The 27316-nt window shown below is 39.7% G+C and overlaps 1 protein-coding gene across 3 annotated transcripts in view; it reads right to left on the bottom strand.

The window, feature by feature from the left end:
• The window catches only part of LRP1 (LDL receptor related protein 1), a 304990-nt gene that overhangs the window by 139100 nt on the left and 138574 nt on the right, over nucleotides 1-27316 (bottom strand). For all 3 annotated transcript variants that reach the window (XM_088137949.1, XM_088137950.1, XM_088137951.1), the window contains one exon: nucleotides 1015-1177. In XM_088137949.1, the coding sequence (XP_087994075.1) occupies nucleotides 1015-1177 (163 nt within the window). The remainder of the gene's footprint in view (nucleotides 1-1014; nucleotides 1178-27316) is intronic.

The raw sequence follows: 27316 nt of genomic DNA, 5'->3' as shown, positions 1-27316 counted from the left end.
TCTCCTGTTCCAGATGATCATATGGATAGAGCCAAGTAGTGTTCTGGGCAATAATACAAAGATGGTTTCCCTTCTTCTAGGAATTTTTTTCCCCACCAAATTCCCAATCTGGCCTACAGCCCTGGTATTTCTTGGTGGTCCTCTACCCAAGCATTAGCAAAGTCTGGCCAAGTTACTTTCTGAGATCAGTCAAGGTCAGCCAGATGCTGCTACCAGCTGAGCAGTTTCCTTAAGTGATATACACATCAATTAAAATTATATCGATAAAGATAAATGAAACAAAATGCAACATGGAATACCATAAAATATATAAGGTATAATCAACAGGAAAAAATCACAATAAAACATCATGACATTCTAAAAACCATAATACATTTTTAAGAATGCCAAAGAAAACGTTAACAATTCTTTATCTGGCATAGAAACTAGCAATAGAGAACATTCTGGACAGGGCATTCCATAAATTTCAAACCACCATTAAAAATAATCTTTCTTTCAGCCACCTGCCTTGCCTCATTTGACAGAAGCACCTGATAAAGAATCTTTGATGAAGATCATAGGATACTGGGAGGGACATACAGAATGAGATACTGTCAAGCCATTCAGCATTTTGTTGGCAAATATCAACATGCCAAGTTGGACCCTGAAACAAATCGCACAATTTTTTACTTTTTTTATTTGGTGGAGATGCCCAGGATTCCCTTTTAAATGTTTGGTGAATGCCCTAGTGTGCTCAGCTTACAAGTCCAGGTTGGTGGTGTACCAAGTATCCAGCAGGACACACTGGGAAGACTGACTACCTGTTGCTCTGTCTAAATCTCAATTAGGCCTACCAGGCCAGCCCCCTCATCTGCAATTAAATCATGATTCACAAAATTTTACTTTGGACTAAACTGGCATTCGGTATCAGTAACCAACAGATTAGAAAACAGCCAGGAATTGTGGGCCTGGGGAAAAAAACAAAGGAGGGAATCAATTTATTTTTCATTCAAAAGTACATAGATGGATTCTCACCCCATTGTTGGATCCAGTGCAATGCCTTTAGGATTGTAGAGTTCCAGGTCAAGCAGTGTAACACAGGTGACCCCATTCTTGTTGCAGACAAATATCCGGTCATCAATGTCATCCACAAAATAGAAGTTGCCAGTAAGCCAGTCAATAGCCATTTGCTCCACATCTAATGGAAGAATACAAAGAAAGATGAGATAAAAGAAGGATGAGATAAAACTTCTGTACAAGTTCAGAAATCCATCCTCTTGGAAATGATGCAACTTGAATCTATGCAATATAAATATATGAATAAAGGAGAGGTTACACATTAGCAAGAAAAAATTCAGATCCTGGATGGCTCTTTTGGAAATCAGATTTTTGCAAAGTCTTGGTCCTTCAACGGATGTCTCAAAATTCTAAACCCCTTATGGACTTTTTGCATAAAACAGAAAAGAATGAACTTATGATCTATGGTTTTGAAGATTAGGTAGGATAGATTATAGAAAGAAGAGGGTCATGATATAACGTTAGAGAAAGAGGTGAATTTACAATTGTACTTATAGCTGCTGCAAAGAAAATTGGAAGCCACTTCTTTATATCTTTTTTCTTTCTTTTCTATTTTTCTTCTACCTTTTTTCTTTTTTTTCTTTTCGCACTTCAGCTTTCTCATTTATTTCTTCCTTTTTCTTTTTTCTTTCTTATTCTATTTTAGTTTGTATTAATTTTTACTCTTGTTTTTAAAACTTTCAATAGTTATTTTTTTTAAAAAGATGTCTCAAAACTCTTTGGATAGGAATCCCCAACTACATTTGGCCATATTACTTCTCAGAAAAGAAGTTCAGGTGCCAACATGTTGACAAGGAAATGGATATTAATGATACCATAGTTCAGAGACTTCCAAGTCTGCAGCATTCTAAAAACAAGACTGGAAGTACTTCAGAAATAGGCCAAATGAACAACTGTTCATCATTTCAGACTGCTGGGATGGGATAGGGGACATCAAGAGAGATCTGACAAATTAACAAGAGGTTTTGCCCTAACATACTAGCATTAGGTATCCAATGAGGGAGTGATCTGATGGCAGAGACCAGTCTTGAGCGGAGATTCTGTTTGAAAGTTCTAATTCTGAATCTTCCAGCTCAGGTAATTTGATCATAGATGTCTTCATCAAACCACATCTTCATGACATGGACACAGTACATATTTTTAATGCATTTTGGGGTTACCATGCTCTTTATATTTAGCAGATACTTAGAATATTAATTTAATTAAATGCAAAGTTTCCCGAAACAGAATTAGTATGGCCATATTTAGACAGCATTCTAAACCAGGCTTCTTCAGACTGGGGTTTCCAAGCTTGGTAAAGTGGCTCAGCACTTAAATTTGGCTCCCACACTCTCCTCTTCTTCTCTGGCATAGCTACAATGGAAGTTCAGAAGCTTTTGCTTGTTTGTTTTTTTTCATAACCACTGCTTGTTTTTATCAAACTGTGTAACTGTGGCTGAAATATACCAGTTTCAAATTATGGTGGGATTTTCCTTTTTATATAGAAATCTATTGGGTGAAAACCTGGGGACTCCCTACTAAAAATATTTATCTGTTTTACACTAACACAGGAGTTCAAACAACCAGCTGTATCAGAGGATTATATTATGTGAAAGCCTATCCAACTGGACTGGCCTCAAGTTCCCGGGAGGAGGATGAGTACTAGGCAATTCAGTCACAAACTCTTACTCTCCTCCTTTCAACCTCCCCTGTATTCCTGCTGCATCTTGGCCCCATTAAAAGGACTCCCCTTTTAGATTTCTAGCTACTGAAGGAATCATCCCAAACAATATTCCCTCCCCCCTTCCCAAGACCATATTTTGTGTTCACCAGAATAAAACACCTTTGAAAAGATTGCATTCCCACTGAGATATTCTGAGGCCAAAGTCTCCTGTTGTCCTTCTGTGGTGCTCTGTTCCCTTGGAACTGAATACTGCCCTCAATTAGGCTCCCTTGGGGGAAAAAACCCTCCTTCCTTCCTTCCTTCCTTCCTTCCTTCCTTCCTTCCTTCCTTCCTTCCTTCCTTCCTTCCTTCCTTCCTTCCTTCCTCCCTCCCTCCCTTCCTTCCTTTTCTTTCAACAGGGCTTTCTTTTTGCTGCATTCCTGGTACCAACTTGTTACTTTACAGAATACTCTGCTGGCAGGCCAGAGGGATGTTGTTAAAGTCTGGTGGAGCGTAGGACATGGTGGTGGAAATTCATGTTCAAGCAATCTATTCAAAATGAGTTGGATGCCTCCTCTTTCATTGGCTAATATTTCTGAGTATTTTAAGATTATTTCAGGGGGGCAGGAAAGGATTTATGCTTATAAAATGCCTCAGCAATCAGACAGGCAATTAATTTGGTAAAAATAATAAAACGGTAAGAATGCATATATCAGGCAAGATATTCCTATCACCGACTGTAATGCCTCCTGATGACCAAGTGGGGAATTAAAATTCAGTAATTTAAAACACACAGGAAGAAAGTGCTTCAGAATTTATATCAAATGAGTTTCTTTTTTTAAGTTTCAGTTACATTAAATGCCCTTTAAAAATAACGAAGCATAAAATTTTTATTTAAAAGCAATGCGCACGCATCAAAACCAACACTTGTAAAACATTTACAAACTTACTATCAAAGAGGAGGTTGAAAAAATTATCAAATAACCTAGGTTTCCATCACACACATAGATGCATGTATTTGCTGAATTTCTATCCCTGCCTTTTTAAGTAACTGTAGTACATTATATTACTGTTTCTGCTTCTTACTGGAAAAATCATCTGATCTGTAATATGAAAGAATGGCCAATCAAGCTGTAAAAATATGCTTCTAGAATAATTTCTATCTTCATATCTGACATACAGTTCATCCAAACTGGAAAACCATTCTTAGACCAAAATCTAAAACATGAATTGGTAATACATCCAAAATATGGGTTTATCTCTGCACATAATCTATATTTCAATGTGATGAGATCCCTAAATCAAAATACACTTTTAGTAACATGGACTGAACTTACTACAGTGTACAATTCCATTCAATGATTTATATTATGTTGACCAAGGTTTTTGATACTCATTTTTAGCTTAAGTTCAAGAGTGATTCTTAGTCCCTTTATGTGATGTAATACATATAATATTTTAACTATTAATAACTAATTAATGATTGAGAAAGCTAACTTCCATGACATTTTAAAATCCCTGGTTTATTTAGCTGTATTATATTCTTTTATGCTTTTTCATGTACTTTATATATTTTATTCAAAATATTCAATAAAAATCTATCACCGTTGTTTTGATTCCACCTTTGTCCTGTGTTTAGTTGTCAATGCATGATAAATAGATCTATTATTACCACTACTACTTCTCTTTAAGTAAATAATGGCAATATATTTAATTCTTTTTTTCAGATTCTTTCCTTGCAACAAATTTGTAAGATGGGATCACTTAAACTGTGAGCTAGTGATGGCCCAATATCCACTAGTGAACTGATGGCTATGTGATTATTTGAAGTTTAGCTCTCCCAGTTCCTATCTATTTTATAATTCCATCCTGGTAGTGGCTGCAGGAGGCAAGGGAATCATCTCATAGTCTCATACCTGTGGATAGACCCAGTTTTCCCACAATGTTTTGGATGGGGTTGAAGAGATTTAATAATGTTGCATTTAGAAAGCTAATCCAAAATTTCACACACTTTCTTATTTGTTTTATGTGGGGGAAAACAGCAAGAAACCGTATCTCTGTAATTTGGCAGTTTTGGCAGTGCAATCCCAACAGGATTTGTGGCCTAAAGAAATGGGATTTAGGGACCACGTGCGGCCTGAAAATAGTCTCGTCCTGTTCTAGAGCAAGAAATGGAACTAAGAATTCAGATTGTTGACTCTGTGGTTTTAGCCAATACATTCTTCAAATGTACTTATTAATAACTTTTAATTTCTCCAACCAACAGGACATGAGGCATATTAACCAGGACTCATATGAGATACAGTTCAACATATCTGGAGAATACCAGATTAGCAAAATTGATAGCTATATGTTAGCTCTGAAATGGGTTTAAAAACCAGATGGGGAATGATTCTAAATGGAATCAGGAGATGCACATACAGCACGCAAAATCGTCCTGTACATATATTGTAAAAGCATAATGGATCATGTCTGCAATATGCAAGACACTCTCATAATCAATAAAGAAAGTCTATTTAGCAGTCCTCTAATAATTGGATACACACTTACTCCACAGTTAGATTTGCCTTTGTAACACCCAACCCAAATAGCCTGCTACATGAGGGATGCACAACCCATTATCCTTGCATCGCTCACTATGCCTCCCTGTGTTGCAGAGGCTCCTCAGAATTGTCAAACTCTGATGGTGGCATCTGAAACCATTAAAGGGCCTGTTTCTGTGCTTCTTTGCCATCCCATCCCACCCAGGTTTCTGAGGGGCAGAGGAACTGGCCTATTTTGTAAGTGTTCTCAACTATTTTATTTTACCCCCAATCCATGTCCCCTTTCTGATTTGGCCAATTCTTGGATCTGAGCCCACCCCATTTCTTGAGTGCAGCCCCCTTGCAAATTATTCTGGCTATAGACAAAAAGATATTGCCCATTCCTCTGCTACAACATGGTGACCCAAACCACAAAATGCCAGCATGAAACCACAATTCCTAATGCAGCAACCATCCTGTTTGACACCAAAATACCAATCAGAGGGCTGTTTTTCCTTTTGGTGGAGAAGAGAATCACTGACACCTCTTTGGAGATCGCCCAGTGGCTTCAAGCTGCGAGTCAGCGAACAGACATTGTCACGGGATTAAAGTTTCTGAAAAATATTCTTGCTATTCAAGAACTACCTGCGTTTACCTTTGCAGAATTTTTTAAAACTCTACAAGAGGAGATGGAGGATAGTCTTACTTTAAATGGATGCAGAAGCTGAATTCTTTCAACTCAACCTACAGACCACTGTTGACTTTTGTGAATGTCACGTTCCTGGATTAGGCCTGACTCTCTTCTTTAAAACACCCTGATAAAAGGTCATCTGGTTCTCTCCGTAAAATGTTCCAAGTCTGCCCTGTGTTCTTCTAGGGTTGGGCCCATTAGACAAGTGACTTTGTTTGTTTGTTTGTTTGTATGTTGGTGCTGCCCAACTCCAGAACAACTCTTGCCTGAGCTGCAGAAACTCAGTAATAAATGCAAGGGAATACATTTGTGGGTCTAGATGGACATCATTGCTCATTTAACTCTGACCTGTACGTTCAAGCCACGTTTGCCTCAGGAGGAGCAGCTTTGATCTAAAGCTGTTTTGAAAGCAGTAAGTATGAACATACTTGAAAAGAGGCCCAATTGTCCATTCAGTTAAAGCACTTTGCTAGACTCGTGGCCCCTGTGGGACATTAACTCCATGGGCAGGCGGATACTAGCAGAGATCCAGGGCAAAGTTCTCTGCCTCTCCGAGGGAAAGAGTAAGGAGAGTGTTTTTCCTCCAACATCTGGTCAATGCTTTAGCTGAGTCATCCCCTTTGGAAAGGGGTCGGGTTGTCAGCTCCAACCTCTCAGGCCTCAAGAGCAACTCGGCGCTTTTAGAATGGTTAAGCATTCTAAATGCTTTCTTTAAAAAAAAAAAAAAATGTTCCAACCCTCCCAGTTGCTAATTCACTAATACATTTGACAAAGAAAGAGCACAAACAGCAGAAGGTTCATGAGTGAGAAAAAATGGCCTTTCCTTCTAAAGAAAAGAAAATGAATCAGATTCTGGCTGCAAACTATCTTCTGAGTCAGAGTCACAAGACTGTTTTTGGGTGTTCCAAATGGGGACATGGAAAAGAAAAGAAAAGAAAAGAAAAGAAAAGAAAAGAAAAGAAAAGAAAAGAAAAGAAAAGAAAAGAAAAGAAAAGAAAAGAAAAGAAAAGAAAAGAAAAGCAGGGTAAAGCTTTGCTATTTAAACCCAAAACTTTGTTAATGATCATTTATTGTATTTATTTATTGTATTATTAGCACTTACAATTTTCAATGCTTGCTTCATTCATTTTCATAAGAAATTCATCCACAGGGGATTTTGAGATCAACATTTTTTTCTGTTTTCTTACTCTTTCCCCAATCTAGTGGGCTATAAATCCTCTTCCAGAGGATATCAGTTTGGAAAAGATTGCTTTAACACTAGATCAGCAATCTATTTCCCAAGTCAAATATATACATCAGATGGGCTTTCCTAACTTGCAATATATATATTTTGTGTATTCTTTACCTTGTTATCCAATTAACTAACATTTTTAAACTTACTGGGAAATTTTTTGAGTAGGTGTGTTTGTGTGTGAGAGACAGACAGAGATCAGTCACAAGAACTAGTACTGTATGTAGGTGTCCAAAGTCAGCTGACTTCTCCAGAGGTCAAATTAAATCTCAGTGAACTGCTGCAGAAAGGAACACCGGTTTGGGAAGCAGTAACACTACTATTTTGCCCTTTTCAAAATCTGTGAAGCAGTTTTCTTCTGATACTAAAATTTAAAAATATAAATAAAACAGTTGCCAATTTATTACCCAGTTTGTATGTGATTTCATTTCATATATGCTTCCATGCTGAATTAGAGGTCTTATCACACGTCACTTGTCAAGCCAGAGGTTTTTTTTTTTTTCCAAAAGAACCAGAACTGAATTGGTTCACATACATTGATTGATATTTGTTTTAACCAACCCACCGATATTGTCAGAACTAAACCAAAGTAACATTCAACACACCTAAAACAGCACTTGAGCTAACAATAGTAGTGGCTGCCCTTATTCCCATCTTCTTCACTGCTATCTGCTCTAATTAGCAGAGCATCCCTCAGGATCTCAGCAGGAGGAAGAATTTTCATTACTGATGTCAGATTCCTTTAAATGAAGATACATGTAAGTGCGTTTGCTCCATTTAATCAAACAGGATATGCAACTGTGCCATCACCACAGTTGTGCTGCTAAATCAAATCCACTTACCCTAACCTTAACTACTCACAAGTAGAAGAGCCATTTTGCTTCTCCCTTTCTGAGTACTTGGCCTATTTCCTATAAGAGAAGGAGACTTAATCCTGTAGAAATGCCCACTGATGATACACTTTGAGAATGAGACTAATTTAGTTCTTGTCACCCTTTCCAAAGGCTGGGGTGTTGCAGCAAAATCAACTAAGTTTATTGTTGCATTGCATAACTTAACAAATCTATCATGTCTAAACAATCATTGGAGCCAATGTATCCAATTCAGTGAGCTATGGTCCATAAAAGCTTATGTCACAATAAATGAGTTAATCTTTATATGCTACAACATGCTGGCTGGGGATTTCTGGGAGTTGAAGTTCACACATCTTAAAGTTGCTGAGGTTGAAGAACACTGTGCTACAAGACCCTTTCCTATGCTACTACTGACAAAAGCTTATACACAGTCAACAGTTTGCAAACACTTGCACTTTTTTGCTACCTGGACCTGTTTTACAAAATTTGGGCAGATTTTTAAAAAAATGTTGCATAGTTCAGTTCCACATCACTCATATTTAAGATCTGTTTCGCATTTGCAAATTTAAGAAATGCTTTGTAAAAATCCTTCTTCTCCTTCAATAGTTTTAGTTTTTATTCCAGCATGTTAATAAAGCCATTCTCAAACTGTTCAGTCAAAATGAAGATTTAACTAAAAGCATTTTAAACGTCAAACTGCAAACCATGCTCAACCTTGCTTATTCAACCTCTATGACTTGTTCATTACCAAAGCTTCTCTACATAATAGCAACAAAATAAATTAACACTTCATCCCACTTTCATCCAGAAATACCCTCTTTTTCTCATTTTTGTTTAAAGATGACAAACTGAAATAGGAGAAAACTAGGTGCTTTGATAATTGCTGGAGAGCTTAATGAGTTACCTGTGATAAAAATAAAAAATAACAAAGCCCAAACCTGCTAAGCTATTTTTGTGGAACCCTAAAACTTTCACAGAAATAACCTTTGAAGGGCTGCATTGCTTCGCTCATCTACTTTTGGGTCTTGTCCTATTACAGTTAATGGAACTGCTCCAGAGAAAACACTGATTGTGGAATACAAGCCACAACTATTTCTAGGTTTCTCAAAAGGAGTGGATCTAGATACAGTTCCCTTTTAAAATAGGAAAAGGCCCAGAATGGAGAAGGGGGCAGCTGCACCAGGATGGATGCAGTCCATCTCAATCCTTATTTTTGCAGCTGGCACGCATCAGAATTCTCTCAGAGTCTTTCGTTTTTCAGATTGCTGCGTGGTTGTTTTCTCACTCCCCTCCCCTTCCTTTCTTCCCTCATTCCTTATTCAGAAACCCCTATTCTATTATTATTTTCAGCATTCATTCATAGCTTCAGCGGAACTAAAATTTTGGGTCAAAGTTACTTAGCAGGTCCTGTTTTTAACCCTTAACACAAAGCAGTCCTCAGGCTTTTCTTCTCTTTTCTGTCCCCGGCTTTGGTCTCCACGGAAATTTGCTCCCGCCCTAACTTACTTTTGCAGCCCCTTTTAAATATTCTTTTTCTCCTCTGGGGGCACAGCATTCAGAGATTCTGAAACTTGGGGAAGACAAGAGAGCTGATCTGCTGCTAGGGCATGCTAGACAGGGGCTACCCAAGGAGAAAGATGAATCCTCAGAGAGCCACCCTGTTTGCAGGCTGAGTGCAACTGAATCACAAGGGTGCGACATCCATTCAAGAAACTCTTCATTTGGATTGTGGCAATAGCCCAAAGACCCTGAAGCAAAGCGCTAGCTGGAGTAGGCCCTTTTAGCTACCAATTATACAGCAACATTCCCTCCAAAGTCCTCCTCCTCCTCCCCCTCTGACCACACTAGCTGTGGGATTGCTGAGTTTTTTCCTCTTCTGAATTCCCATACACACCCTGGCGCCAGTTATGTCAACATAACTTACAGTTAATTTCACTCTAGTCAAGGTGAGCATTTTCAACTCACAATTAAGGCTCCCTGCCCATGAATGAGAGGGAGAGAGACTGAGACTTCCCATTTATCTATAAGGATAATTATATTTACATTCTAGTCACTTCCAGGTTTGGAGAGGAAGAATCAAAATGCATAATATTAATTAAAAGCAGCACACACTTGATTGAAATGTTAAGTTATTATGATGAGAGTACAGAAACCTTAGAATGCATCACTACCTAAGTCCTTTAAAAAACAGGATTTAAGACAACAGTCAATTTAGCTCAGCTTCCTTATTTTCAAGGAAGGCCAGTCAGCTGCTTGTGGGAAATTCACAAGTAAGGTCTTACAGCAATATCCTCTTTCACTCTTGGTCAGGGACTTGGGGGTTCCAATGAGTGATAAATCCCCTTTGAAATCACTCACTGAGACAGTGATCAAAGCCTCTTATTTTAGTTGTAAAGGTGCATCATGTCCATGAGTTCCTGGCACTGGGACTGTGTAGCTGTTGTTCATGCCCTGATAATTTAACATCTGGACTATTCTGTTGATTGGGCTTCCTACCTCTACTCTTTACTCTCTTGTTCTGGCGCAAAACAGCACTGTGAGGCTTGTATGGAGCTTCCTTTCCTTTCTTAAACTTCTCTTTTGATGCCTTCTTGCCACTGACCTCCAAATCAGTCATGTTATCAATATGCTCTCCTTGTCCTGGTGCTCCAGCTGTCCATGCATTCCCTCCTGCAAATTTTCATGCTTGATTAATGTCCTCATGTACCTGGGTGAGTAACCCAGTCTCTGGGCCAGGGCCTGTTTTGTTCACTAAGACTGAAAACATCTTTGGGTTTTCATGCATCTGATGCCAATTTTGGGGAACTGACTGTATTTAGCCCTTCAATTACAACCTCAGATAGGAATTATATGAAAGGGACTAAAATGACATCATTTAATGCCAAGCTCTAGTAAGAAGGACTATTGCTTATCTCATAGTAAGCTATTAATATAATTACGTTGTGTTTCACTATTTTGTGGAAGCTAAGTAAAGACTGGAAATGGTGGTTACTGGTTTTTATTGATGTTATTATTCAGTTGAAATCATTATGCCAGTTAGATTTTAAGTTACAAAACTAGATGCTATATGTTGCTGTGGTAAAAAACAATGTGATTTGAATTGTATATATATCATTTTATATTACACATAATATACCGCAGTTCATACTGTAGACCTAGTAACAGAAATAAAAGTTACTATAATATGTATTCTGATTCAGAGAGCACCTTCATACCAACCACTATTATCCACTGTAAATTTGCTTAATCCATTTCAAAGGCATTTGATCTAGAGGATGTCATTCTAAGGGCAGTGAGTTCCATAAATGAATTATATACAATGCAAAGAAATACTCATTTTTATCTGTCCAGAATGCTTTATTAATCCATTTTATTGGGCAATGATGAGTTCTAATGTTCTGAGAGAAAGAATATTCAATAATTTGGTCAGTATACTGTAATGCATTTTACAGCTCTCATTTCTTAGCACAAATCAATTACTATGCCTGATTTGTTCAAAAAACCCTGACCACTTTCTAAAGTATTGAACTAAGCATGTCATGTCAAGCAATATATACTAGGCAGTGCTATTTAAGAAATGAATGGTTGTGCCTTCTACAGGCTGCAGCCAATGCAGAAGGGGCATATGCATGAAGAAAAAGGGGGGGGGCAGAGAAAGAAAATCTAGCCTTATTCTCAAAGTCATAATCAACTCCAACTTATCTGCATGACCAGTGAAGATACGATGCAAATCATTTCTAAAACAGAAGATCTTGGCACACCAGTTAACCTAAAAGCCTTTCAATTAGAAGTCCTGCTTTGCTCACATAAGCCTCAAAAGTGTAGGAGTTCCAGTGATTGCTCAGTAGGTAAAGTGAACGCACTCTGTGCATGCTTAAGAGACTACTAAAGTTTTACAGGTTCTAAAGAGGATTGTTTTGGAGGAAGGTGCCGACAGCCAGGGTGATGAACTAATTGGGACATGACTGCAGAGACCCCAAGCCAAGTCCACCCTCAGCCATGGAAGTTTATTAAAGTGATTTTAGTTCAGTCACTCTCCTTTGGGCCAAACTATCACAGGATTGTCACTGCAGGGAAAGAATGGAGGAGGGAATCTTGTTACGTTATGCCCCCATGAGCTCCTGGAGGAGACGCCAAATATACATTTCACAAATAAAGGATGATGCTAGGACACCAATAGAGTGTCTGCCTTTCCCACCTTTGCAAGCTCTCCACAGCAGCAGTGGCCACACCACGCTCCCTTGAGTCTGGGCTCAGGTTCGCTCGCTGTCCTGTCCCTAATCACCTGCCTGGCCCACACATCATTGTTTTTGCCAGTTTTTTTCCTCTCAAGCAAGAGAATGACCCCGTTCCTGTTTGGCATAGGCAACACCCAGCCAGCTGTCAATCTATCATGCACCACAGTCATTGGGAACTCCTCAGGGGTTTTGCTCTTGCTTCTTTCTGAAAAGAGGTGCATAGGCCCTGACCCAAAGAAGAAAAAGTACACAGAGGATCATCTGCTTGCCTCACTGGCATCACAGCTCCATGTATTATGGAACATTTGGGACAGAGAAGCTGGCTTTAAAAAAAATAAATAAACGCACCTATCTAACAACTCTAATTTTATTTAGGTCTTTGGTTCATTTCATTCAAGGAACGCTGAGAAAGTTCTACACAAAAGGACATAAATAGCCATTGGACTTTAAAATGCTCCAAATGCATTGGCCCAAATTATACAAAGAAATGCTGTTACTTGTGTCCTATGAACAAGTTGCTTATAGACCTGGATGATGCACAGACAATTACAATGAATTACAATGGTTTTATTTTATTGAAATTGCTGCATTAAAAAATCATATCTGCGCATCTGTCTCTGAATGAGAAGACCTTATAAATATCATTTGACTTGTAATTGCAGTTTTTTTCCTATCTTTTTTTGTTTGTTTGTTATATTTACATTTCTCCCTTTTCCCCCTCTCCCTCTGCTCTGTGTTCCAAACTTTTTCCAAGCCCTAGATATCCAGTGGCCATCACTGAACACTCCTCATTCATTGCTTCTGTTGATAATCACGTGCAGCTCTTCACATTCAATATGAAAAGCAGTGAAGTTAAACAATTGCTTCATAGGGATTAAACCTAAAATATTTGCCAGAAACATTATTATTCATTATTCAGGTATGGGAAATTAACAACAGTTTCCATTTAGCAAGCTACATTTATGTAAATTGAGCTGTGGTATCAAAGCTCTGAATGGCAATAAATAATACATTTGGTGTGGTTGGAGATTTGTGCTTACCTTGATTTATTGATGCAGCATTCAAACAATATGACTCTGGGCAGCATACAAAACCCAATAAATGAAAAATATTGGGGGGGGGGAAGCAAATGCAACTAAAACAAATGAAACCTTTAACTGGAGACTAGAGTCTCAAATTCATTATATTTCACCAGATGGGAACTCTACTCATCCTGCACCAAGCATCCAAGGAAAGAGTCTTAACTGCCTTCCTAAAGGCCTGCAGGGTTGGGAATTGGGAGGCAGAGAGATTCTCCAAAAGGCAGGCACCACCACAGAGAAGGCATACCTTCTGAGTCCTACAAGATGGCACTGTTTCAAGGAAAGGACCCAGCAGATGTCCTCCTTACTAGAGTGGGTGGGACAGGCAAATACCCTTGGGAGCAGATGGTCCATAGATAACTCGGTCTTATGCCTATGGCTCTGTAGGTGAAAACCAGCACCTAGAATTGCACCCGAGGCCCTACCGGGAGCCAGCACAGCTTACAGAATAGAGGTGTTATGTGGGCATAATGAGAGATACCTGTAACTGGCACTGGATTTTGGACCAACTGGAATTTCCAGCTGGTCTTCAAGGGCAACTTCAATGGACTTAGTAAAAGACAAAATCTGAATGCACACTTTGCCTCAAAAAATGGACAATTTCTGTCATTTGATAAATCAGTCTGGACAATGTTTATGAAATAGTTTTTGGGGGGGGGGGCTTTGAGTCAGTGTTGACTCCTGGCACCTGCCTGGACAAGTCCCTGCAGTTTTCTTGGCAAGATTTTTGTAAGTGGTTTGCCACTACTGCCTTCTTCCTGGGGCTCAGAGAAAGGGGCTGGCCCAAGTCACCCAGATGGCTTCCATGTCTAAGGCAGGACTAGAACTCACAGTCTCCTGGTTTCTAGCCTGGTGCCTTAACCACCACATCAAACTGGCTCCCATTCATGAAATAGTACGTTTTAGTACATTATATACATGCTGCTCTAATGGATATCACTTTCCCCATCAATATATTAAATCAAAGGTTTGCTATAATTCAGTTTTGTATGGTTAATGCACTGGATTTCTCATATACTATAGAATTCTTTGAAATCCAGCTCGGATGGGGCAGAGCATCTTTATCCACATTATTTTCACAGTCACAACTCCACTATTGCAATAGCCAAAGTATACTTATCATACGTAACCCTAACTCATGGTTTATAAAACCCAATGGGTGTGTTCACATAGGACCCGAAGTCACAAACTAGCCAACCACATTATGGCTTTGTAATTCAGGACTCAAAATGCAACTGAGTTTGCTGAATATATCACCTGATCCAAGACTGGGCTTTCTCTTTGACATGGTAATTGACATGGTAATTTTCCATGTGAAAGGTATTAGGGCAACCCCGGATGGCTTTTATTCAAAAGTATTGCAGTTCTGACACATGGAAGAACCACATCACACATGTTTTCAGAATAACAAGATTGAACAGATCATCACTGTTTTTCTCTCTTCTCTATTTCTAAACGCAAACTTTATCACATTTTCCCCTTTAACCTTTAACTTAATTTTAACTTCAATGAAACATTTGTATATTTTTCTCTCACCTGGTAATTTGCAACTGCTGACACTCTTTCAAAAATGTTCTATAGCACATCTACCAGCAGAGTCACTGGGTTCTATTCAGTGCAGTTTCATACTCTTGTGTGAAGTGAACTGAGTCTCCTGTTGATCAGTCAACTGCATCGCTGGGCACTTTTCATCATGGAAGATCCTACCTTATTCCTAGTGCAGTCAATTCACTTCCCAAATTTAAACCCACATCTGGTAATGCCACTGCTTCAGATGCATATGGTAACTATCACTGAATAACATAATTAACAAGGAAATCATTTCAAAGAGTGACTATGGCTACAATTTTGTACAAATCCAGAAATCAATGCTTTGGAAGTCAAAGAACTACTTAAAATCTACCCCTGAAATAAAGCTACCCAATCACATGCATTCCTACCCAATGCCCATATACTGGTATTCACTGGAATGAAAAATAAATTATTATTTTGAAGCATTGATAAAAAAACTTCTGGGTTAATTTGTTCCTATTTAGCAGGTCTCAAGACCTTGAAAATGTGCATTTTGCACAATAATTGGCAGATATTTTAGGGTTTATGGTGCCTAGGCCTCATGTCTCAAGAAAGGAAAAGAAAATTACAACATTTTCTAAGCCCAATATATTAAGAACAAAAAAAAATTGAAGCATGCAGAAATTTTTATTAGTTGACAATTTGGGGAAATAAGCCATGTACTTAATATACTAATCTAACTCCCTGAAGTCTTCAAATACGTATATAAATTGGGTTTGGTCCTTGAAGTATTTAAAAAATCCCTTAGGATGACTAATTTGTAAATAATAACTTTTTACTATTTTTGCAAGCACAGGCACATTCACTTACTCAGCAAAGCAGAAACCATTCATTCTTTTTTCCAAGAGCTGAGTTTCAACATATAATATGAAGCTGTCTTAGTGACCCTCTGAAGCCTCTTTGAAGAAATCCCCAATAATCTCAGATTATTTGAACTGGAGATTTACTAATTATAATTATAGAGAATACCCTTTTTAAATCTGGTATGTTTCAGATGTGCTAGACCACAATTGTCATCATCCCCAGCCAGAGTGCAGCTGGAAAATATTTAGAATTGTAGTTCAATGCATCTGGAGTGTACCACAATAACGAAAGGTGATACAGTACATACAAACGCATGAACCTACTTATACCTAACAGGTCCATTTTCACTCAATATTATCTGTCTATACCAACTTTTTCCATAGGGTTTCCATTCCCCCCCCTCCCCATTCTTATGTCAGAGACTTAATTTAGGAATGTTTGCAATGCAAAGCTTGTGATAAAGTCCTCTGGCCCAAGAATCCAAAGTGATTTAGAAGGTTCCTCCATTCCACCTTACAAATTATACCTCTGTAAGGTAAATAGGTGCAAAGAGGGAGCAATAATCCTGTGGTCAACCACTGAATTCAAAATCAACCATTACACCAAACTGGATTGAAGCTGAACATTGTCAATTGTGGAACTATACCACCCAGCTGGAAACAACCCAGGGACTTTCGGTTCCATCCACTGTTCTGAGACAGAACACTTTATTCCAGCATTCCACAACAGACATTTGCCAAGTCTTTCTCTACAAATCTGTTACGAAAATTATGCCACAGTTTTCCTAATTAGCTGATTCAATTGCTGAATAGCTCTCTTTAGGCTACATTTCTTCAGGGGAGCATTTGGAAAAGGCCCAGCTTTAGGGATTGATGACTAACCATACAACAAGGGGGGAAAAATTGCAGCTCCAAAAAATGGGACACCAAGTGGGGTGAGGAAATGGGGGTGGGGAGAGCGCAGTGGGCTCTAGCTTCATGCCAACTTCGTTCTTATCTTTCTGCATACCTACGAAAACTAGATTTGTTTGAGCAAGAGAGCAAGAGCAGTTCTACACCCAGCAAATAAACATTAGGGACGCTAATTCAGAACCAAGCAGTGTGCTGCAGAACAAATAAGCTCTCAGAAATTTTGAGCTGGGGGGGAAAACGCTTTACAGAATAGCAATACCACAGGACAGGGCTGCACACTGCAGAAAGTTGGATTTCAAGGCATCTCACTGAGGAAGAAAGAAACCTTTGCCCAGAATGCAATCACAAGGGTGCGTACTCTCTTTTATTTAAAGCAATGATCTTTACATATATTAATGCAATGTCATATGCTTGAAGAGCTCCAGTTTCTTATCCTATCCCTCACCAAGAACAAGACAAGCTGTGTCACAAATTCATAGCATTTCTACTACCTCCATACGCCCCGATTAAAGAGCTGAAAGGCAAGCCAAAAAGAGGGGGTTTGAATACTGGGAATGAAAGAGGCTAGAATTCATCAGCTGCTTACCACAAGCACAATCATGACGACATACATGCTTTCTGGAAGAACCTTTTTCAAAGACCAAAACAGAGTTTTCCGTTTATCCATAGGAATAAATCCAAATGCTTGCAAGGCAAATCCCAAAAGCTGACTATTCAACATTCACTGAAACCAATGGGAATCTTCACAGAAACAGCCTTTACCTTGCCACATAGAAGCTCCTAACTCTTCTTAAATCCAGGAAGATGGGAAAATCATGGCTGTTCCCTTCAAATATTCTCAGAAATCAATGGCAATAATAATCTTACTGTGGTCTAGGTAATGCTAAGCATTTCTGGTCACAAAGTACAATCAACATTATCACAGCAATCCCTCCACCCCACAAAAAAACATTAGCAGGAACATTTGTGACAAAACTTCATGACACAAAATTTTAATAAAAGTTGCTATACAGGTAGTCCTCGAGTTATGACAGCAATTGGGACTGAAATTTCTGTCACTAAGCAATGCAAGTGTGATGTTGCGTGACTGCATCACTTAGCAACAGCAATCCCGGCACTCCCCATTGTCTCTGTTAACTGAATCCCACCAGTCATTAGCCGAGGACCCACCACAATCCAAGCCATTCCCAGCTTGGCCCCTCCCAGCCTCAAGCCTTCGTTCTTCCAAAGTAAGGGACTGGCTCCCCTTCGACTCCCTGCAACCACTTATTCCCCCACCACATTTTGCCCTTTTGGCAACCCTGCACCCTGCTTTGTGGGGTGGCAAGCATGCTCATAACTGCACGGCTCTGGGGCTGCTTGGCATGTTGTGGCTCAGAGGCTTCTTGGCGCACTGCAGCTCTGGGGTGTAAGAAGCCCAAGCCGCAGCATGAAGCCACAGCTGCCTCAGGAAGCCCCAGCCCAGCATCATGACACAAAGCCCCAGCCACCCTGCACCCTGAGGCCCCTGCCGCCCTGCGCTCCACCACCCCAGCTGACTTTGCCATCTTTTTTCTCATGCTGCTGATGAAGCACCCCTGGCCTGGCCTGGCCCTTCAGAGGCAGATGCTGGCCACGCAAGGCCTTCTTACCAAGGTGTTGTGAGGCAACCGCCATGCACAATCTCAGGAAAAAAGCTTTGCATGGCCATCAGCTGCCTCTGAAGGGCCAGACTGGGCACGCTTGGTCAGCAGCAGGAGCAAGAAGACGGCAAAGGTCAGTTGGGAGTGGCGGAGCACTGGGCGGCAGGGGCCATGGAGTGCAGGGGGCCAAAAGGGCAGAGATGGGGGGAGTTGAAGCACCCTTCTGGTTGTAAGTGCAGGCGGGCTGCCAAGTGCCCAAATTTTGATCACGTGACTGGGGGGCGCTGCAATGGCGTAACTTCAGGGACCAGGCATAAGTACTATTCATTCAGCACCACCATAACTTCGAACGGTAGCTGAACAAATGGTCACAACTTGAGGACTGCCTGTAGTTTGGAGGACTGGGGTTTAGACAGGTCCACTGAGATCTACTGTTGATTATTAACTATGAAAGGGGTATGGAGCCTCCATTTACAGAGGTAGCATGTACGTTTATCCCAGTTGCAACACTGGGTGCACTATTTCCTTCAGACTCTGGCTGACCAATGTGGAAAGCAAGAGGCTGAGCAACACAGTCCTTTTTCTGATTCAGCAAGAGTTTTGGATTATTCTTTGGACAAAAAAAAAAAATCTGGTAGCACCTTTTCTCACTAACAAATTCTATTTAAAGACATAAATGTTTGCGAGCTGCAGTCGATCTGATTTTGCCGTTGAATAAAATAGGTTAAGCCCCAAAAAGATCTCCTCGAGACTTTCTGATTTTTTGCCCCCACAGATTAACACAGCTCTCCTCCTGCAGAGGTTACCTAGATTAAACGAATGGGTAGGTAGCATCAAGATGATACTTATATCCATTTTTTTTTTTTAACCCTCTCACATATCAACTTTCTGAGTCAAAATATAGCAGTAACTCAGCTTCTCCCCAACAGGGTCCAAAAGCTACTGCTTTGAAACGAAGTGGCAAATGATAGCACAGAACAAGGAGAAATCTGTTTCAGCTCCGTGCAGCAAAAGAGCCGAACGCTTCAGTCACTGCTATTACCGACTTTCTTAAAAATGAAGCTACTTTAGCTAAAGTTGGTTTTAGTGAGGGAAAGAAAATTGGGATTAGGGGTAAGGCCAGCTTGCCAGCACAGTCAATGGAAAATTAATGTTAACGTCATCTCAGTCCAAAATCATCATCATCATCATCATCATCATCGCCGAATCAGATTTGGTGGGACTTTTTTAAAATGGTCGTGGAAAAATTTACCTCTGGCTACCATTTTATGCTTTAAAATGTTTTCAGTTGTGAGAAATCCAACTAATGTCTATTTAACAAGAAAATGTGTTTTAGGCAGCTTACGTGAAATGCATGAAATGAACTCATTTACCAAAGGAATTTGTTATTTCCATATTTTGGGAGGAGGGAGGGGAAAAGGCTTGAATCTTGCACAGAAAGAGACTCACGCTGGTCTCTATCTGCAGAAGTCAAATGCAACAGGGAAGGGCCATCATAAGGGGCAGTTCATTGTGCTAGAAAAATCCACTGATAGAAAGTTAAATCCTGAAAGGGTGGGTGCAGGGAGGAGAGTGCAAAGGCTGCTGTAGGCAACCATACAGACTAGCCCACTGAACTCTCTGTTATTATAACGTCCCTGCAAGGATTGTATTGTAGGCTGTGAGGTTTCAGTTTTTCTGGGATCTTGGGGATTGATAGCTACCGCTCCAGTGATGTAACCCCAAGCATTTTCACTGTGTTTCCTCCCCCACCCACACCTCTTTGCATGATAAAAACACAGTTGACAGCTGGCTCCTTGCCAAGTAGCCAGGCCTGCAATTGCCTCTGCAGAAACACAGTCCGTACCTGACATTTGGGGAATGCAGAAACATCACATCACCTCCTCTTTCCTTCTTAGAGGGACAAAACATGCTTTCCTTGAGGTACACGCCATAAAGAATTCAGCAACAGAATAATGCCGGGGAAGGAATCTTTTAGTTAAGCCAGGAAAAAAGGCTTTGTCACAATCAGAAAGACATTCATGCACACAAAGAGTGGGCCTATGTATGCATCTACAGCATATGCATGCATAACACACGGTGCAGTTCTGCTCTGTTTTTTAAAAAAGGTTTATTGAGTACAATAAAAAAGAAAAATGAACAATACAGAGTTATAAAAAAGAAAACAAATGAAAACGAGCAACACCCCCCCCCCCAAACCTGCAGGATATATATGAATATATGCAAAGTATGTCTGTGTAGACATTAATTCTTGAGGACCCACACCCACCACGCAGGCCAGCTGTAACAAATCTATATATGAGGACATATGTAGAGGTGAACATTTAATAATTATGTATAAAATTTATGACATATTCAAGATACACTACTTGCAGAACTATGTTAATTATGCCCATTATTATGCGAGACTGCACACACATTGCTGTGCTCTTTAATTATCTTCCAGCTAGATTGACGCATGGTTTTCTGATAGATTTCCAATAGGCTCTTGAGTCTTCTTTGTATTACAAAGTTGAGGGTACACCTAGATGACAATTTTTAATCACTTTTATACCCCAGTTTAGTTTTCAAGGCTTTATCAGAAGAATTCTGGGAGTGATAACAGAAAGATCTTTTATAAGCCCTAGTCTCCTCACAGAATTATAGTCCCAGGATTCCTGGGAAGATGAAATAACTATTAAATCAATATAATTATTCATAGAGAATATATGTTGACCCTATTTCTCCCTCCCCCTTCCTCTTAAAAACACTCTTGATGATGGCGGTGGGAATTATTCAAGATATTTGTCCCAGATATAATAAGGCTTAAAACGGCATAAACAGCAAATCAAATTGCCAATTGCTCTGTTTTGCTGCCAAGTTAATTAAAATCATGACCCTTTCTTAGCTGACAATAGAATGCAGCCTAGAGAAAAAAGGAACCATTTTTAAGGGCAAAAGGGAAAACTGTGTTTAAACTTCTCAATTCATTCTTTGACACACACGGGCATGCACGCACGCACAAACCACATGTTCTGAATATAAGAGTTTTCCATTTATTGGTACCAGAAGTGGTTCGTTGCGAGTGAATTTGAGCCTTTCCTCTGTTTGGAAAGACACCCCTTGCCTTACTGTTTGGGAAGACATTTTAATAGGGCTAGATTGTTTGCTGGGAAGCGCAAGCTAGATCAAAAGTCCTGCCATTTTTCTTTGGACTCCACTGGCTTCCCTTCCAAGCCAAAAAAGAAAAGCAGGGAAGCAAGGCGAATGGGGTGGTGGGAAAGCATGTTCAGTGGACATTTCCCAGAAACCTTGGAAAACTGTCTCAGATGGAGTAACAGACCACATTCCAACACCCACAGCTGGAAACACGGACTGCAACAACCGCAATATTACAAAGAAACAGCACAGAACCAATTCAAATATCCAAGGGGGGGGGGCAGACACATATTCCTGTCGCTTCATATGTTACAGTCCCATCTCAGAATATGTGGAAGTTCCTTGTTTCAAAAGATGTTTCCTTGATTCCAGCACTTGGAAAACTGACATGCCAGGAAAAGTAGTCCAGCAGCCCAAATTCCTGAAAGTGATCTTTCTCTTTGCAGCGCTTGCTATGAAAAGGCTTAGTAAAACAAACCAGATTGCTCAAGCAAATCATCCAAACCATATGTTTTGGATCAAGTCATTCTTTCCTGACCTCAAAGATGCTGATCAGCTGAACTCAGAGCATGGAGCAAGACCCATGTACAGAATCTCCTCAAGGCAAATATTTGAGTAATCAAGCACAAGCCCATCCACTTCCTGACTAAGGAAAGCGGAGCCTTCTTATTCCAGTCATTCTTACCTACTCATTCAAATCCTGAAATTAGTTTTTACACATGGGACATTTACTGAAGTTTGGCTGGCAGCTATTGATCAGCTGAGCTACAGCAGTTGCTGGACGGCAAGCACATTCTGACATAAGTTTAGTGGTTTTCAATAAGTTACTTTTTTATATGGGATTAGCTGGTTTTGGTTTTTTGGTTTTTTTGGTGCCTTTGAATTTGTCTTGACTCCTGGCAACTACCTGGACAAGTCCCTGCAGTTTTCTTGGCAAGATTTCGGAAGTGGCTTGCCCTTGCCTCCTTCCTAGGGCAAAGAGAGTGTGACTGGCCCAAGGACACCCAGCTGGTTTTCTGCCTAAGGCAGGACTAGAACTCACAGTCTCCCGGTTTCTAGCCTGGTGCCTGAACCATGACACCACACTGGCTTCCATACACCACACTGGCCTCCCAAACAGGACAGGCTAGGATTTTAAATACAGGAAGAAGTAAATTTGCTTCCTTTCAGGAGGCCACATGCAGGCTGACTCCACATTAATTCCAAGCAATGGAAGGTATTTATCATGCTGCTTCAATGATTTCACAACATGTGCTTTGATGAATTGGTACGGTTTAGAAACAGCTTTGTGTCCTTATTGTTCTCAGTATACTTTATAGTTATTTTGGGTGATTTATGCCAGGTTCCTTCACACTGAAGAAATTAGTGAGCCCTGAAATATCCTTAAAGATACCATCTAAATTCTGCTAAACATTCAAGATATAAAGCAAATTAAACCATACAGCAAACAGCTGTCTCATGCCAAAATGAGAGGAGGACGACACCAGCTTTATGACGCAGGTTTATCAATGGGAAATCATTCCAGTTTCTGAACACATTTTGAACATGTGTAATAGTCACCCAGAATAAATATTTCACTGCTTTTAGCCTTGTTAGCACTGTTTATGCTTGCTGAACATGGCTGCCTTGCATTCAATAAATATTTTCTCTTTCATTTTGGGTAAAATAAGAAAAGAGATAACTTTTCTTTATATTCAGAAAACTTTTTTTTCCGGACAATATTTACCAGAAATTTAGAAATTGTTTCATTACTTGATTGTAACTTCATTAGAATTCATATGAGGGGCACCAGACTAAAATACTGATTGGGATCTGGCAATGCAGGGCCAAAGTCTTCGTATGCTCTGATGTTTAATAATTATCCTTAAGCAAGCCAGCATTTCTGCACATGACATTCCTCCCAGGATTGTTGGAAGGATCAATAGCGCAAATGTTAACCCATATTTTGACATCCAGGCCCTACCATCCCCAATAAATTTGTCTCAGAATTCTCGAGTAATGTTATTTATAAATAGCATAGAGCTATATGATTTAATTTATAAAAAGCATCCTTAACTGGAAAATGCAATCAAACTAAAAAGAAAAAAAAGAAAAAAACAACCCTCAATTCAATGAAAAATGTTCTCTATGAGCAAGTCATCCTTTAATCTACTGTCAGAACTCCTCTATCACTCTTGGGTTTTTTTCTTTTCATTCCTTATTTACAAACCTTGACTGATTGACAAAGTTTACTTTGGTTGTTGTTAGGGGGGAAATAGGTCCTGTATGGTACTTAGATATAAATCCACACCAAATAAAAACACAAATACTAATAATACTAATTACTGACACTAATACTAGGGTGATCACCCAACCTTCAGTCCTAGTTTCATCCTGGGTCTTTTGAACAAGAGTAGAGAAAGGATACCAGCCACTTTCACAATTTAGTTTCTACATGTTCTGCATACACATGGTTTACCACAGATCAGGAATTATACAACAATCCATCATGTGCAGACTAGCAATTCTCATTATTCTGAAACTCTAACTTCAAAAGAAAGTAACACACACTCGCACGCAGATGACTGCACTCAGACACAGAAGCAAATTATGGTTTATATACCAAAATGCGATTTGTACTGATGCATCCCTTCTCTTCCTCCAGAACCATTGCTTTTACTTCCTTTTTAATTAACCATAGTTTTCTATTACACCTAAACTCTAAGCTATGGTTTAATTTTAACTGAATGCATGCCGAACTTCAAATGGGACAGCAGAATTGGGACGGGGGCTAAAGAAGCTGCTCCTGAGCTCTGTATACAGGATTTAGTAGCCATCATGATTCGGAACTGGACCAGCAAAGCCTGCCTTACCAAGTGGTATATAGAAGAGAATATATGCGGTATTTTATAAGTGGTATATGCTGACTGGTGATGATGAGAAGCAGAAACTTACTGAGGTGGTTCATGTGACTGTCATTGTATGGGGATACAAAGCCTACCAACTTTGTTTTCAGCAACTTCAAAGTTCTCTACAAGATTCCAGAGTGGACACAAAGGACAATACCCCGACCTATCTCAAAGCCATTCACAACATTTTGGAGGGTTTGCATGAAAATGTTGATCAGTCTGTGAATGTGAATGCAGCCTGGTTGGTGTTCAATTTCTACAGGTTCCACATTGTAATGGATGAGGTGTTCTTACCCAGAAAAATCAGGGAGACCAACCAGATAAAGCTCCTGAAGAAACTCCTCTGAATGACAGAAGAAATTCTATCAACTGTATCCCCCACTCCACCACACCATTCCTACTGCTCCTCCCCCAGGCTCATCTCTTCAGTAGCTTGCTCAGTGCAAACGTTGCCTCTGGACCCCTAGCCGGAAGCTGACAGACATCAATTAAGATTCTTATCCTCTCTTGACTCACGAAGAAGGGGGAAAAAGAGTGGAAGGTAGATAATTTTCAGGTGACAGTTGGATTGCATTATTTTTTTTAAAAGGCTGGAGAGAATTGAAGTGAATTCTGTTGCAATTTGACATACTACCCTTCTCCACCTTCCGTGTTCCTGGTCTTCTATGAGAGAAGCTATGGTCCTGCTTCTCACTTAGCCAGCTATGTAAATGCAGAAGCAGGGCCATAGCTATGCATGTATGTTGAGTGGTTACACTACCAGTAAAGCGATGTAGTGAAATAAGCCACCCAAGACACACTTAAAATGATAATTGTGGTCTAGTGAAACAAACTACCTGTATAAACTGTGGACTGAAATTGACTTATTTAACTAACCTATCATTAAGACTAACCACAGTTTGCCTGGGATAATGGCATAAATGGCTAAATTGAAGTTAATTTTAAAAAAAGAGAGAGAGAGAAAGAATCCAGTTTTCTTACACCCACATTTATGGGACCTACCAATATGAAGCACATGGTACCTCCAGAGGCTGAGTTGGGGGATTCCTGCTCTGCAGCCTAGGCTCCTTTAGTGAATCTTGCCAATGTGTAAAAGATAAATAAGATAAGGTTTCAAGATTACTTATCAAAGAAAGAGTCAAGTTTATTTTCATCAGTTCATCTCCTCCAGCTAACATGTTCTACCCTAATTACAATGACTTTAGGACAGGATTTCCCAATTATTCCCCATATATCGAATTAAAATCTCATTATTATACACATGGTACCCACCTTGCCCTCTCTGAAGGAAAATATGAATGAAGCTTTTCGTTCCCAGGATCTTACATGCAGATTACACATAATTATTACAGTATTATGACTAGCAAAAAGGTAAAAGTGCAGGACAACCTATCTGATATTTCAGATTACTTTCACAAAAGTCCCAGGCTGATATTTGGGGGCACAGAGGTCTATATATACAGGGCACTTCCACCTTCTTATTCTGTGCCATCAGGAGCAACTTAATAGAATAGGAGCATTTGTATTCTCTTGCCACCCCCTGCTCAGACCCCTAAAATCATAGATCCTCACCTAGCGCATTGAGTTCAGAAGCAGGCACATGATGCACATGGGGAAAATAAGAAACACAGAGAAGAGGTTTTGAATTATTAAAAGTCTGAGATGCTGAGCTCTTGTTAAGCTATAACTATTTAGAGATCTAAGAACCTGACAGCAGATTTTCTTCTGAAATAGTTAGGAAGGTGAGAGTCAGAAAAGAACCAAAGAAGCACAGGGATTGTGAACTGGCCATAAGGCTGTAAAAATCACATTGATAAACAGGAGCTTTAGACCTAGATTAGACATAAGAGAGGTCATTGGCCTGTACCTGTCAGGAGCCCAACCATGCACACAGAATTTCTGGGATCAATAACTTCCAAAATTCTTAGTTAAACAGTACTATTGCAGGCATACACACAAAAGCTTTGTAAGTAGAGTAGAAGTGTACACTACTAGCAATGATTGTTGGTTGCAATGCAGCACACTACCAGATCACCCCAATCTGGAAGCTGAACATAAGAGATAGGTCATAAACAATGCAAACCTCGCAGGAACTGCAGGAAGGTTGTATCTACAAACGTACATTTATATTGATTTTATATCAGTTATTTGGCATGACTTTACCCAAAGAATTGTGAAATACAGTTTGAGGAGGTGATAATTCTCTGTTAGCATCTCAGGGCCTCTGTTTCCAAGGTGATGAAATGGCTCCTAGTCCGTTCAAGCCTGTACTCCATATATAGCTTTTGGAGGAACTCAGTTCTCATCTTAAGCCACTGTTTCTCAACCTTGGCGACTTGAAGATGTGTGGACTTCAAATCCCAGGATTCCCCAGCCAGCATGGCTGGGAATTCTGGGCTGGGGAATTCTGGGAGTTGAAGTCCACACATATTTAAGTTGCTAAGGTTTAGAAACACTGCCTTAAACAAATGGAGATGCCCTGGCTTATTCAACTGATATCAAACACTAATGCTTTTAGTACCCAAGAAAAGATGATAGGGAGCAAAATCCAGCAATCACAAGAAGCAACAGAACCCAGAGTTTCAAGGATAGCTTCTAGCCTCTGTGACAGACCAGAATTGTGATGCTTGGCAAGCCACTGTGTGTGCCCCTGGATTTTAACCTATTTCCATAAAACATGAAATAATCAGTTCTGTCTGACAAATAATGTGTCTGAGGTAATAATGTTAAAGCTTCAATTATTCTTATTCAAAGATGGTTTGGGACTCATCAAATCCTTAGCTAGCACTGGAGGACACCCATTTGGAAGAGCTACGTTAATGCTACCATATAAAGATTTTCTTTGTTTTGCCACTTCACCCAAAGGAAAGCTGAAAGCGAACATTTTCTTGGTCTCAAGCATAGAACTCTTTCTTTGGGGGGAGGGGGTGTCACTGCAGAGAAATCATTTGACATTCTGACACAATGTTATTTATAGCTTTCTTTTCCTTACATGATACCATATAACACCGAATGACCTTTCAGAGTTCGGGCAAAATAATAAATGATACAAGATCCTAGGCTTA

Source organism: Python bivittatus, unplaced genomic scaffold (genome assembly GCF_059951505.1).
Source record: "Python bivittatus isolate LINGU-HERP-01145 unplaced genomic scaffold, Pbiv_v1 ctg000220_np1212, whole genome shotgun sequence".
In the NCBI taxonomy this organism is placed as follows: Eukaryota; Metazoa; Chordata; class Lepidosauria; order Squamata; family Pythonidae; genus Python; species Python bivittatus.
Note: the sequence above shows the minus strand (reverse complement) of the source record. Positions and strands in the feature narration are given on the sequence as shown.